This window comes from Budorcas taxicolor, chromosome 14, assembly GCF_023091745.1.
Source record: "Budorcas taxicolor isolate Tak-1 chromosome 14, Takin1.1, whole genome shotgun sequence".
Taxonomy (NCBI): Eukaryota; Metazoa; Chordata; class Mammalia; order Artiodactyla; family Bovidae; genus Budorcas; species Budorcas taxicolor.
The window spans coordinates 94,589,237-94,603,986 of record NC_068923.1 but is presented as its reverse complement, the minus strand read 5'-3'; the positions used below and the strand labels follow the sequence as shown (position 1 = coordinate 94,603,986).

Below are 14,750 nucleotides of genomic sequence, written 5' to 3'. Positions count from 1 at the left end.
CTTCTTTTGCCCTCTTGAGTTACTGGGATTCTTACGAGTTCATTTTATTTATTCAAGAGGTTGACTACCTCCTAAGCGCTGAATGAGGCCAATACTATCATTTGAAGAATGCTTGTGGGCTGTCTTTTCTTTGTCAAGTCAGATGAAGTCAGAAGCCTTTTTTGTGTGAGCACAACAAATTTATTCATGATTGTTTTTCGTTCGTAATAGTTTAGATTCCTCGGCCTTTACTTAGAGACTTCTTTTCCAAGTCACATTTCTGGGGACTGATTTTTTAAAATCTGGCTTTTATTCCAGAAGTAATTAAACACACATTTACACAAATTATGGAGGAAACATTACAGAGATAATATGTCAAAGATCTCAGATTTGAGTACCTAAAAATCCAAGACAGCGTGGATCAAAATAAACCATACTTTGGGAGTCTAAGAGGCAGCCCCTTTGGACTTTAGCAATTTTTTTCCTTTGTGACTAACAGCACTATGAAAAAAAAAAATCTGCAAAAGAAGAAGACCCTCCCACTTTCACTTGTTATAATCTCTTTCAAGGGAATACTTAGACAATCACAAATGCTCATTTTTCATTATTGGACATTTTTGTCTGGGCATAGCACAAAAGGCAAGTCATTTGGGGTCAAATGTTAGCATGAAAATAAGACTGAAATATTTTTTGGCAGTTGAGGCACTGTGATCTGTGAATGGAAATTAAAACGGACTTCCCACTCAGTACCATACTTCATCTTCTGATTTTTTTTCCAGCATATCATTTTTAAGCCTATAATTTGAAGTCAAGCTGTACCTGATCTTAGGCAAATATTTAGAGAGCTTTACATTCCCCGAGAACACAGGAGAAAGAGTCCTGGGGACCCACGCTGCCTTCTGCTTTCAATTTGGTGTGTAACTTTTACTGACTCCACCTTCAAACTATGATTTATTAAGCACTTATCACTTGCCAGCTACTGAACAGGGTGTTTCACTTGCTCTCAGTCAACCTACTGACTTTAAGGGAAACCACAATGGCCCTCTTCAGTTAGGAGGTGAGAGTGAACATCCGTTGCAGCTGTTGGTAGTAAGTAGAGTGTTAGGTGCAGAGATGCTGGGGAGGGGGGCGCATTCTAATCACATTTATTTCAAGGCTGTCATTCAAATAATGGGGAGTTTCTGAACTTGCCAGTGAATAGACAGGGCACGCGGGCACTGTCGCAGACCAGGCTCCTCCCGCTGCCGTAGGCTCTACCATAGTCAGTCTGGCCTAATGCAAGGGAGCTCGGAATGCAGGGCAGTGACCATGTGCAACTCAAATACAGCCTCACACCTCACTCTCCTCGCGTCTGAAAGGGGATCTCTCCCTAACTTATCCAGGTCTCAGTTTCTGCATCTGTAAAATGGGGACGACATATTTCCCTAGGGTTACTGGAGGATTAAACGGGAACATCTTAGAAACGCTCACACTGCCTCGTCCGTGTGTGTGTTATCCGCCAGTTGTGTCCGACTCTTTGTGACCCCGTGGACTGCAGCCTTCCTGCCAGCCTCCTCTGTCCATGGAATCCTCCAGGCAAGAAAACTGGAGTGGGTTGCCACCCCGTTCTCTAGGGGCCTAATCCATATTAGGCAATACACCTCAGTCACTATCATCATTTTAAGGGTTAAAAGACACAGTCGAGTGAAAACACAGCCATTTCCTTACAATTGGAAAACACTTGTTTCTATAGGATCATTCACTTGTCTTCTATTGATTTCTACATAAAAACTTTAACTCAGAAAATAAAATTACTAAAAATTCTATAACATAACTTATTTTTATTTACACATCAGAGAACTAAACAAATAACTGTATAATTATCTAGGTGTTAGATTTGAAAGGCGGGAAAAAGATACTAAGAATCATGTTCAATGCCAGAAGCTCAAAAATTTTCTTGAATCATCTCTGACTGGCAGCATGATAATTTCATTAGGTATCAGAAAAAGTAGAAGAAGCCTCTCAGGACAAAGACTGGAAAGGAGAGGCCCAGCTGTTGTGTCTCCTCCCATGTGCTCAGACAGCCAGATTCAGCCTGCTTATTAGTTTAGTCTCACTGGAAAATTTTTGCTGCCGGTAAAGTCTTGCATTGCTGACCACAAGTTTTCAGTTCAAATATGAGTAATATCAATACAGTAGTTACTATATCCCTAAATCCATTCATCTCCTCTCCACTCAGCTTTGGTTTAAAAAGACTATGGCCTGAGAAACAGCTTCACAGAATGAATTTACAGTTGCCAGAGGGGCAGACGGGGGAAGGGACAGCTAGGGGGTTCGGTGGGCGTGGACACTGCTGTATTTAACATGGACAACCAACAAGGACCCACTGGAGGCACAGGGAGCCCTGCTCAGGGCTACGTGGCAGCCGGGGTGGGAGGGGGGTTTGGGGGAGAGGGGTGCGTGCACAGGCAGGGCTGAGTCCCTTTGCTGTCCACCTGAAACTTTCACAGCATTGTTAACTGTCTATACGCGAATAAGAAATAAAAACTTTAAAATAATGGAAAGATTATATTCTTTAAAAACTGAAAATTTAGGATCATTCCATCCTCTGGCATTTTTTGAATCATTGCCTTTTACTGATCTGTAAACTACTAATCTCTCTTAGATGATAATTACTCCTTCTGGAACGACCCGAAGCTTGTGCATTCCACATCCCCTTTTGCAGGGTGTTAGAGTCCACTTGTATTTCAAGATTATGTTAGCAATCTGTGATTTCTAAATTGAGAACTGAAGACTGAAGCTTCTCTCTTGTCTTACACTGAAACAAGTATTGACAATAACCAAAAAAACCAAGCAAGTTTTCAATCACATTCTTGAGATCTAATCTAACATCATCCATTTCAACATAATCAAATTCCTCAGTAAGTGGGTAGACTGAAAATCTAGTAATCCTTTGTAGACTTCTAGATTCCAGCAAAAGCCGCAACTTTTTCCTCCTAGCTCTACAAAGCACTCTTTAATGACTGATTCTGCAAATCCCCTTTTGTCTGCTGCTGGGTGGGCACTAACCACAGAGGGCTTGATTGCCGTTTTAATTGCTCTTCTTTCATGAGCAAAAGTAAAGATTTATTACTGGCAGAGCCTGAACCTATGGCTGTTTTTGCTTTCCGAACTAAATTCCATAATATTTAATTGGTCATATATTTCTGAGTAAAATTACTACATAGACTGTAATTGAAATACAATTAATTTGTAACTGCCATTTTCACACTGTAATTGCAAGGTATGAACTATAATCAGGAGACAGCGTGACAGCTACTCGGACTGTTGCCAATATCACAGGCGGAACATGATACACGCAGCCTATTTTAAGAAAAATGCAGACAGATGGCTTTCTATTTAATTTCTAGCAAGTGTTTCTTGAGAAAGCACTCTTCATACAACTTTTTAGATACTGTGACGTAAGGTCAAAGGTAGTGACTGCAGGTGAAGACTGTGACATGGTTTCTATTCAGTAAAGAAGCTGCCTGCAGTGCAGGAGACCTGGGTTAGATCCCTGGGTCAGGAAGATGCCCTGGAGAAGGGAACGGTTACCCACTCCAGCAGTCTTGCCTGGAGAATCCCATGGACAGAAGAGCCTGGCAGGCTACAGTCCCTGGGGTCTGAAGCATATTGCAAATCATTTTCATTTATTTGATATACTAGAAGATTTCATTTGTATTAATACTAAATGATTTCAGCTTTAAAGGACTTTGAGAATCATCAGGTCTTTCTAAAATTCCATACAGCGGGCTAGTTCTACAGGTCTCTGAAAGCACAATAAGAGTGAATCTTAATTAACTTGATTATTCTGTTACACAGAAGAGAAGCGTAGATGTGAATATTTGGAATTGCTTACAAGAATAAAATTCCCCCCAGGTTAATTGGTTCTAATTATAGAATGACTCAAATTGGAGAATGCTGCTAATTAGCTGTGAGTGTGTGGTCTTAAAACAAAAGTTTCTGCTCACTGCTCTTTTTTGTAGGCATTAACTGAAAAGAATGTGATTTCTTTGCCACTTTGAAGTCTCTTGGTCTTAAAATCCATGATTAAAAAATATGATAAAAAATATATCTTAAAGTGATATTATTTAGATATTAATGATAAAATATTATTATCCCTTATTATTAATGATAAAAAGGGTTAACTTGACATTAGCAATAGCAAGAACCTAGTTATAAATGCCCAAATCTAACCCACGTGAGAGGTTTATGTCAATTTCCCATGTATAATAATGACACGTTTTATACTGACTTGGATCTGCTCATATAAATGAGGTTCATCCACAGTTTTGATTCTCATTAACCAACCATTTATGCCACTGTATTTTATTTGAAGTTTAAAAATATTTTACTATTAAAATTTTCATTTAGAAAACAAACTAGTCTAATTTCTGGAGCATTCTCCCTATAATACAGTGGAAGCATATTGCAAGAGCTTCGAATGTTCGTGTTTTAATTCATTTAAATGAATTCATTTCATTCATTTGAACTTCATTCATTCATTAATTATCTATTTACTTATCATTCATCAACTATCATTCACCATCACTCCCTCCATCTATCCCTTTACCAAGCTCTTCCCCTGGAAAATACATAATCATATTTTAGGAGAAGTTTTTTCCTTAACATAACACAGACTCATTTATTTATCCACTCACTGGTGCAGAGTTTCCGTTTGGTCCTCTTGATCGAACCATTCTCCCCAGGACTTCGACACCATCCAACGTGATGTTAGACGACGCATTTATTGCCTTCTCACCCACTTGCTTGCAGTCAATAACCACTTTGGCCAAAGTCTTGCTGACAACAATATGTAGCTGATAAAAGTAAGAATGTTTTAAAAGGTAAGAAGCAGGAGAAAATATCAAACAAATTTACACAATTGCATGACTCATCACCAAAAAACATGCAAGGGAAGAAAAGGAATTCTGTCTGCTTAAGCGCTTTGCTTGAGAAGGAAGGTTCTACTTTAAACCACTTCCGTGACTACCCCACACTCAGATGCCATCTCTGTGGGTTTTTTCTAAACACTAATGAAATCTCAATGCTTTCCATTTCCTCTGCAATATTTTTTGACTACTCTGTGACTGCCTAACCAAGAAAAAATCATCTCTAGAGGAAGTTGATAAATACATGACAATAATTCCCAAGAAATGCTAATGGGACTGTTTGGAAGCATAAACTAATAAATCCTGTGAATCTCATGTGTTTCCAAGATACTTTATTTTAAGACACTTGTGGTTGTACAGTCCTAGTAACAAGAAAAAAATATTTTTATGCAACTTTTCTTATGCAAAAATGAGAGAATTTTCTTATGCAATTGTTCTTATAGAGTGATGGTATTCAAAACCCCAGAAGGTAGCAAGGTTGTGTAGATTAGACAGATCTGACCACATTCTATCAGGAAACAGAAGCCAAGATGAAGACTGCTGTGTGACACCCCTTCCCTCCCTCTGACAGGACAAGAGGGGTGTGGCTAAGATGCAAGGTTTTTGCAACACCACTGAGTAAATGCTCTGCTCTCGCACTCCTGGCGTTGCATTCTTTAACAGCCCAGATATCAGTGGGACTGTTCACCACAAAGGAAACAGTAAATTTTGGACGGAAGCCTGTCTACTGCAGGGATCACCAAGACAAAATGTTTCACAGATGTGAAGCATGAAGGAACAGGCTCCATCACATGTGCCAGGTCAAAATAAGAACAACTAATGTCAGGCTTGCAAAACTCTTCCTCAGGGCAATTTACCATACTGTGGCAGTGACGGGCTGTCTCAGTGCAATCTGTCTACATATTTTAACATGATTTGGCTGCTGGTACTTTAACTCTATTGGTGGCCAGGTAGACCAGCAATCCTTTCTACGTAACACATAATGTAGGGAATTTATAACTATCTACTTAGTAAGCCGTTACCCTCTGCTACATGGTTCCTCAAAGTATGAATCTGGACCACTTCTATGATAGCAGACCAAAATTTGCCAGTCCAAAATGTTTCTTTAGAATGCAGATTATTTCAAGCTGAAAATAACCAAGGTCCAAAAGACTCAGAAAGAAACGTTGAGCTTCATGTTAACTGCCTAAAAGAATTTAGACAGAAGGTCTGCTCCCAGAACAGGGCTATTACCAGCAATATCTGCAAAGAATATGGCTAGGTGTGTGTGTGGAAGGGAATCTGTGTCCCGTTGACTCATTTATTTACTGAACGTTTGCTTTCCCCTCTCCATGTGAATTGTCTTCCTTCCTTTTGAAGTCCAAACCCAAACCACTACTTACACTTGCATAACCCTCTTTTGTCTTTAGCTGAAGATTGTACTTAAGGTATTGTACCTTCCCTTGGGGGCTCAGAGGGCAAAGCGGCTGCCTGCAATGTGGGAGACCCGGGTTCGATCTCTGGGTTGGGAAGATCCTCTGGAGAAGGAAATGGCAACCCACTCCAGTACCCTTGCCTGGAAAATCCCATGGCCGGAGGAGTGTGGTAGGCTACAGTCCATGGGGTCGCAGAGAGTCGGACACGACTGAGCGACTTCACTTCACTTTAGCTATTTTGGTGAGTTACTCAGTTTTCCTGGCTCTCCCCCATGTATATATGTTATTAAACTTTGGGGTTTCTCCCATTAATTGATTCTTAGACCAGCCAGAAGAACCTAGAAGGACAGTGGAAAATGTCTTCTTCCTAACACTATCAAATCTCCTGCGGTACTGGATGAAAACATACATTTTAGGATCCCATCCCAGAACTACCATATCAGAATCTCTGGGCAGTTTACAAGCCCCACAAGTAATTCTTACTATAGGAGATCCAAAGTGCTATGTTTTTTTAATTTTTATTTATTTATTTTTTTTCCACTTCTCTCTTGCTTGGCCTGCAGTAAATAGAAGAAAGAATATATATATATATATATACACACATATATGTGTATATATACATATATATATATATATATATACACATACATACAAGGCATTACTCACCTTGTGAAAGCTTCCATAGAAAATTTTCCTAATTTCAGGTCCTTCAAAAGTAACAGTCTGAAAATCCCCACTGTAGTCATAGTTGAAATACGTTAGGGTTTTCCCACCATCTAATGAAACAAAATAAAAGATTTAAAATATTCTAGAAAGTATTAAAATGGGTAATTTTTTAAAAAGTCAACTCAAAATACATAACCATTGCTTTGAAGCTGTGTTTTAAAGCAGTGAGTGGATAACGAAACGGCCTTGGAAGGCCCTAGGCTTTCAACTGGCCAAACTAACCAGCGAACCACGCGGTGGCGATGAGGCGGGGCCCCGACACTCCTTCTTCCTCTGCACCTCCCCGCCCGTCTGCATTCCCATCACCATTTGGGGAAAGGGCGGTCTGAAGTTGGGAGTGGAGGCAGACCGAACGGAAGAAAGAAGCTAGTCAAATTGTTACCAGAGATGTCCCTGATCTTTGCTCAAAACTCATCAACCCTCTAGCCCCACCTTTAGCAGGAATATTCTTGCTCAAAACCTGCCAACTCCCCACTCCACCAGGAGTGAACGTAAATCTTTAAGTGAAAGGGTCCCAAGATAAGAAAGGAAGCTATAGAGAAAGAAAAAAGAACCAGCTGGGACCAAGATAGTGATAAATCTGACCTCCAACAGATTGTGAGTCTCATTATACTTTGATTTTACTTTGAAAAAAGAAAGTGAAGTTGCCCAGTTGTGTCCAACTCTTTGCGACCCCATGGACTGTAGCCTACCAGGCTCCTCTGTCTATGGGTTTCTCCAGGCAAGAATAGTGGAGCGGGCTTCCATTTGCTTCTCCAAGAAAGTGGACATTTTCCTATACTAGCATAGTAAATGACACACTTACTAACTGGCAGCCATTAAGGACCACTCCCTTGGAAAAAGCCCTGCCCCTTCCCCAGTAGCAGAGGAGGGCATGGCACCTCACTCCAGTGTTCTTGCCTGGAGAATCCCATGGACAGAGGAGCCTGGTGGGCTACAGTCCATGGGGTTGCAAAGAGCCGGACACGGCTGAGCAACTGAGCACAGCACTTCCCTGTGGACTCAGGCAGATGCCTCCCCTCTTGTCTTTGTCTTTACTTTCTAAATCTCTCTACCCAGGGGGGTGAGAAGCTGATCTGTGAACTTAGTCCCTGCTTCTCCATTCTTGGGTCACTGAATAAAGCTCATGCTGTGTTAATTGCAGCTTGGGTTTCCCGTTTGCCTCCTTAAGCCTGAATGGAAAAGGAACCCTCCCCCATCTGGGGCAGAGAGTCTGGAATGGGCTAGGGCCCGAGCAGGGTTCACAGGACCTAATTCAGTAATAAAACGTTAAGATATAAAAACCAGACTCTGCCTTAACCACTGAAGCAACCAGTTCTCTCAGGACATGTAACTTACACCTTAATGAAATAGTCATAATCCAATGTGTCTTTTATTATGAACATTATGAACAAACAAATAAACAAAGACCTTCTACTCTTGAGTACTTCATGTTACAAGGAACATTTTATTCAAAAACAAAATATATTTTTCTCACTAGTTCAGTCCCAGGTTACAATTTAATTTTTCATTTGGTTTGCAAAAGGAGCAGGTATTGATCGCCTCAAGAGACGTCTTTGTTTTCAAGTCCTGGTTGTGTGCAGTTAGCAGCTTACACCTTTTTAATCTACAGCTTTGCCTTAGTTTCAGTATCAAAGCAAAATGCTTTCAATGTTTAGCTGTTGATTTATTTCCATGTACTAAAAGGTCTTTTAACAAACTCTACTTGGAAATAAGCTTAAAATGCTTTCCTTATCCAAATGTTTGAGTCAGTACCTAATAACAGCCACCAAATTTTGGATCCCAGCTTGACTGGAATCTTACACCAAAAATATATGTAGAAAACTCAGGGACATTAACCCCAAACTTGAGAATTCTCTAAGTGATGATCACTTGTGACTTCCAAGAACAAAGGTTAAGAAGTTTTCTTCATTGTCTCCTCCACAACTTTCCAACCTCCCGACAATGGAATTTCTCATTCTTCACAACTATTCTCTCTCCTTTCTAGACTCCTCTTATGATGCCCTGACCCAGTAATGGGACTTAAACGTCACACACCCATCAATACCATTTTCACATGTATATTTCCATCCCACAATTCTTCCCCAAACATACTGCTCGCCAACCTGACATTTTTTCTCTGATAAGAGAGAGGCACTGCAACATTGTGACTTAAAAGAAAGAAATATTTTCTATTCAGATGACCAAAATATATTTCTCATCTATACTAGGTCTTTGTCTATAGTTCCAGCTCACAGTTCCTGAAATCCTTGGAATTTCCTGTGGTGAGAGCAATACTTGTGCCTTTGTTATGTTAATAAGGCAGCTTTTGGAAAGCCCTCAGGTCACCTAAGGATGCGGGCTGGTTGCCTGGAAAAGCAATCCTGTGCTGAGAGGGTTAGAACTCTCCGTCCAAACCCCATGCTCCCAACTCAGCTTCTACGGAGGGGAGAGGCGTTGGTTGGAGCCTGAGTTCAGTTGCCAATGGCCGGTGACTTAACTAATCCTTCCTGTGTAATGAAGCCTCCACAAAAACCCAGGATGGGGTCCAGAGAGACTCCGGGCTGGTGACCACACGGAGCTGCTGGGGGGTGGTGCAGGGTGGGCCTGGAAGCCCCTCACCCCTGCCCAGGCCTTGCTCCAGCGTCTCTCCCATCGTTCCTGAGTTATAGCGTTTTATAACGCGCTGGTAACCTAGCGTTGCAGGTAAAATGGAGAAGGAAACGGCAACTCACTCCAGTACTCCTGCCTGGAAAATTCCACGGATGGAGGAACCTCGGGTCACAAAGAGTCGAACACGACTGAGCAACTTCGCTTTCACTTTCTTTTCCCTTTCTTTGGTAACCCAGCGCTGTAGGTAAAATGCTTCTCTGAGTTCTGTGAGCCACTCTAGCAAATTATTAAAACCTGAGGAGGACTCTGTGGGACCCTCTGATTTAGAGACTGTGGGTCACAAGCACAGGAGACAGTCTGGACGAGCAAGTGGCATCCTGGGCTGGAGGTGGCCGCTGGCACCTCCAACCTGCGGTAACAGACCGAGCCTGCCACGACGGCGGAGCTGGGGGAGGAAGGCCGTCGAGCAGCAGCCGTCCTCAGCCTGGGGGTCCAAGGACGCCTGCGGGTAAACAGCGTCCGACTGAGGCTGAATTCTCAGATACCTGCTGCTGCCCAAGAACGGCCTGGTGTCGTGTGAGCGCCGCGACACTCCCCAGGCCCAGCTCGTATGTTGGAATTGGGTCCAGGAGCCCAAAAGAAGCATCCGACATTTACCATTTCCTCATAGAAGAAGTGACCTCTGACCCCAGCCCTCCCACTGACCCTCCTGGCACCAACCCTGGCCTCCCTACAGTCTCCCCATCGCAGGACGTGTCTCTTTTCGCCTCGCTCGCTTCTGAATCCCAGAACCTGGTGTCGCCACACAGTAGGGCCTCAGGGAATGTTTGTTGAAAGCCTGAGTAGACGAATGAATGACTCAGCTGTCAACATAGTCCATTATTAGTATCGACCAATGGTTCAAAACAAGTGAGTTACTCTATGATACACGTTAAACCGGCAAGATGGCACACCACGTACACAACCCATACCTGTGTGTGCAAATGTTTTGTAAATAAATATACTTACTATCTAAAATGACTCCAACCAATGGGTCAGAATTTTTATTTAAAATCTCCCAAAGAGCAAAGGGCTCCTCTGGAGTATCAGGAAGAATCCGGAATAGAATACTGATTGTATAGTCAGAGGGCAATCCTTCTGGATGTAAGTATCTGAAAAACGGAAAGAAAATAGTATGTTTTATTGTATCCCTCTTCAAGAAGCTATTTATTTGATTATAAAAGCAAACACACTTTCACTATTTGAAATGAAAAAATATCTTTTTCTTTATTAACACGTGAAGAAGCTGAGAAGAAGCAGATAAACATCACCGTTAACCCCATTCGGAAGGAAGTGGCCCTTCTTTTGGGGTCGTGCGTTTCCCTCCAGTCTTTAAAGAATGTCTCTAAGTCTCTGCCCAATTTATGTAATTTTGCCCCTTTCTTTTCTTAGCATCGTTTACTACATGCTTCATATTTCCCTAAATATTTTAAAGAGCATGATGTTTAATATTTGTACCACCTTTGCTGGTTTGGCTAGTCCATAATTTATCTGACCAGTCACTTCTTATTAAACAATTAAGTAGTTTCAAGTTCTAGTACTATAAATAATGTTTATCTACAGTCTTTTTGGGGGGTGGGGGGCTTTCTCGGTGTCTCAGATGATAAAGGACCCACCTGCAATGCAGGAGGCCTGGGCTCCATCCCTGGGGGGGAGATCCCCTGCAGCATGGCATGGCAGCCCCTCCAGTGTCCTTGCCTGGAGAACCCGTGGACGGAGGGGCCCCTCCTGCAGCCTCACCGCACCTCTCAACAATCAGGTGGGTTGCTCACATAATTTAAAGATCTCCCTTCAAGCAGCAATGTAGCCTTTTAGATATATAGGAGACCCATAATATGTATTAATTAAATTAACAAATATTTGGTGAGTTAGGTGGGAATTTAGTGTGAATTTAAAAGTGAAAGTTTAGGGAGGTCAAGAGGGAGGGGACATATGTACATCAATGGCTGATTCATGTTGATGTTTGACAGAAAGCAACAAAATTCTGTGAAGGATTATCCTTCAATTAAAAATTTTAAAAGGTGAAAGTTTGATTTGCATACATTAAATATGTATGCATGTATTCATTCATTCAAAATTTGTTGAGTGCTTACAAATTACCAGACATGGTAAAACACATTAAAGACACATCAGTGAACTGAACTTGCAAGGAACCCTTGTATGACGCTTAAGCTTGAGCAGGGTGAATTATACAGCATATTAGAAGGGAATAAGTGCCATCAAAAAACAAGGGTAGCATAATGGGGGTTAGAAATGCTAGAATGCATTATTTTGGTATTTTAATTAAGGTTATCAGCATTGGTTTTACTTAGAGATTCATCAAGAGGATTACTATTTGAGCAAAGGTTCATTGAGAAGGTTGGAGAAGGAAACAAGATCCACTGCAGTATTTTTGCCTGGAGGGTTCCATGGACAGAGGAGCCCGCGGGCTACAGTCCTCGGGCCGCAAAGAGTCGGACGCAGTGACTAGACAGCAAAATTCCATTGAGAAGGTCGCATTCGAAGGAAAACTCGTAGGCGCTGAAGACAGCCGGCCAGTGCAAAGACGCTAAAGTGGGCTGTGTTTGGTGCTTTTTGAGCAAAGACTAAGAGACAAGAGGTGAAGTCGCAGAGGTGACAGCTCTCCAGATAACGTCGGCCCTTGGGCCACTCAAGAGCGCTGACGTTCACTCCAAGGGGAGCGGGGGTCGCTGGCAGCTTTTGGAGTGGCGCAATCTGACGTAAACGCTCATAAACCATCGCCCCGACTGCTGTGTGCAGAAGAGGCCCTCGGAAGGCGGGGCAGCAGGAGGGAGACAGGAGGCTGCAGCAGGGGCGGCGGGAAGAGGCAGGCGATGGTGGCTCGCGTCCAGGCGGTGGCAGCGCAGGCGCTGAGAAGCCACACACAAGGGGACTCCCTGGCAGACGGATGTGAGGCCTCAGAGAACGGGAGGAGTCTGGCTTCTCTGCCTAAGAAGCTCGTTAGATGTACTCGTCATTGAGACAGAAAAGGTTGTGGGTGAGGCTGGCTCTGCAGAGAGGAGCAGGGATGTTGTCTAGTAGGCAACTGCAAGCGTGCTAACTCGCCTCAGTCGTGTCTGACTCTTTACCACCCTATGGACTGCAGCCCGCCAGGCTCCTCTGTCCACGGGACTCTCCAGGCAAGAACACTGGAGCGGGCTGCCATGCCTTCCTCCAGGGGATCTTCCCCACCCAGGGATCGAACCCACGTCTCTCACATCTCCTGCACTGGTGGGCAGGTTCTCTACCACTAGCACCACCTGGGAAGCAATTGATTATATAGGTCTAAATTTGGGGAAGTAGGGACTTCCCTGGAGAAGGCAATGGCACCCCACTCCGGTACTCTTGCCTGGAAAATCCCATGGACAGAGGAGCCTGTGGGCTGCAGTCCATGGGGTTGCGAAGAGTCGGACACGACTGAGCGACTTCACTTTCACTTTTCACTTTCATGCATTGGAGTAGGAAATGGCAACCCACTCCAGTGTTCTTGCCTGGAGAATCCCAGGGATGGGGGAGCAGGGTGGGCTGCCGTCTATGGGGTCACACAGAGTCGGACACGACTGAGGCGACTCAGCAGCAGCCGCAGGGACTTCCCTGGGGGTCTGGCAGCTAAGATTTCAAGCTTCCCCTGCAGCGGGTGTGGGTTCAATACTTGGTCGGGGAACTAAGATCCCACATACTGCACAGTGTCACCAAAAAACATTGGGGGCAATATATAAATACAAACAGGAGTCCTCGGGATATAGTCGGCATTCAGCACTAAGACACTGAAAAGATCGCTGGGAAATAGGAATAGACAGAAAACAGGGAGGTCATACACAAGTGCTGTCCCCCAGCATCAAGAGGTAGAGAGGGAAGAGGAGCCAGTGCTGGAGACGGGCGGTCTGCAAGGCAAACAGAAACTCAAGGAGCAGGAAGCCAGGGGGAGGCTGTGCTCCGCTCTGTCGGATGCTGGAGACACACGGAGTGAGGGGGAGCTGGGAGCCAAAGGCTGGAGTTGGCAGGGAGGAGGACAAGAACACTGCTGACTGCAGGAACAACCCAGCGGAGCGGTGGACAGCTGCAGAAACGGCAAGTCTCACTTCTGGCCAGGCCTCCAGGAATGACTTTCCAATGTCTATTTAACATTCATCCCTAGACAATGTCAAGTCCCAGGGACGGAGGAGCCGGGTGGGCTGCTGTCTGTGGGGTCGCAGAGTCGGACACGACTGAAGCGGCTTAGCAGCAGCAGACAATGTGAAAAGAGAAAAGCTGCTGAAAGGCAATGTTAGATGTCGGATGTTGATTTGGAATGTGAAGAAGCAGATGGCGTCTTGAGAGATGACCCCTTAAACCAGGAATTCCTACTTTTGATGTGGGAGTTGGACTATAAAGAAAGCTGAACGCAGAAGAATTAATGCTTTTGAACTGTGGTGTTGGAGAAGACTCTTGAGAGTCCCTTGGACTGCAAGGAGACCCAATCAGTCCATCCTAAAGAAAATCAACCCTGAATATTCATTGGAAGGACTGATGCTAAAGCTCGAATACTTGGGCCACCTGATGCAAAGAGCTGACTCATTGGAAAAGACCCTGATGCTGGGAAAGATCGAAGGCAGGAGGAGAAGGGGGCGACAGAGGATCAGATGGTTGGATGGCATCACCAACTCAACGGACATGAGTTTGAGCAAGCTCTGGGAGTTGGTGATGGACAGGGAGGCCTGGCCTGCTGCAGCCCACGGGGTCACAAAGAGTCAGACACGACTGAGCGACTGACCTGAACTGAAACTCAAGTGCGTCTGGAGTTTGCAGAACTGCTGAGAATGGTCCTAGGAACCCCTCCACGCGTTGCAGGCTGCGCAATGGCTGCTGCTGCTAAGTTGCTTCAGTCGTGTCCGACTCTGTGCGACCCCAGAGACGGCAGCCCACCAGGCTCCCCCCATCCCTGGGATTCTCCAGGCAAGAACACTGGAGCAGGTTGCCATTTCCTTCTTGCAGTGACTAGATAATGTGATCTTTACACCGACCATACGGAGTTGCTTTTGTGACTTCTCAAGGATAAAAACCCTCTGAATTCATGTCTCTAGAGTAAGTAAAGTGGTTCAGGGTGTGG

The 14,750-nt window shown here is 43.9% G+C and overlaps 1 protein-coding gene across 1 annotated transcript in view; it reads right to left on the bottom strand.

Moving 5' to 3' along the window:
* COL14A1 (collagen type XIV alpha 1 chain) overlaps positions 1–14,750 on the bottom strand; it is a 226,611-nt gene that overhangs the window by 77,764 nt on the left and 134,097 nt on the right. Inside the window, exons 32-34 of the mRNA XM_052651718.1 lie at positions 10,631–10,773; positions 6,971–7,080; positions 4,659–4,817 (exon numbers count right to left, since the gene is read on the bottom strand). Coding sequence (XP_052507678.1) covers positions 4,659–4,817; positions 6,971–7,080; positions 10,631–10,773 — 412 coding nt within the window. The remainder of the gene's footprint in view (positions 1–4,658; positions 4,818–6,970; positions 7,081–10,630; positions 10,774–14,750) is intronic.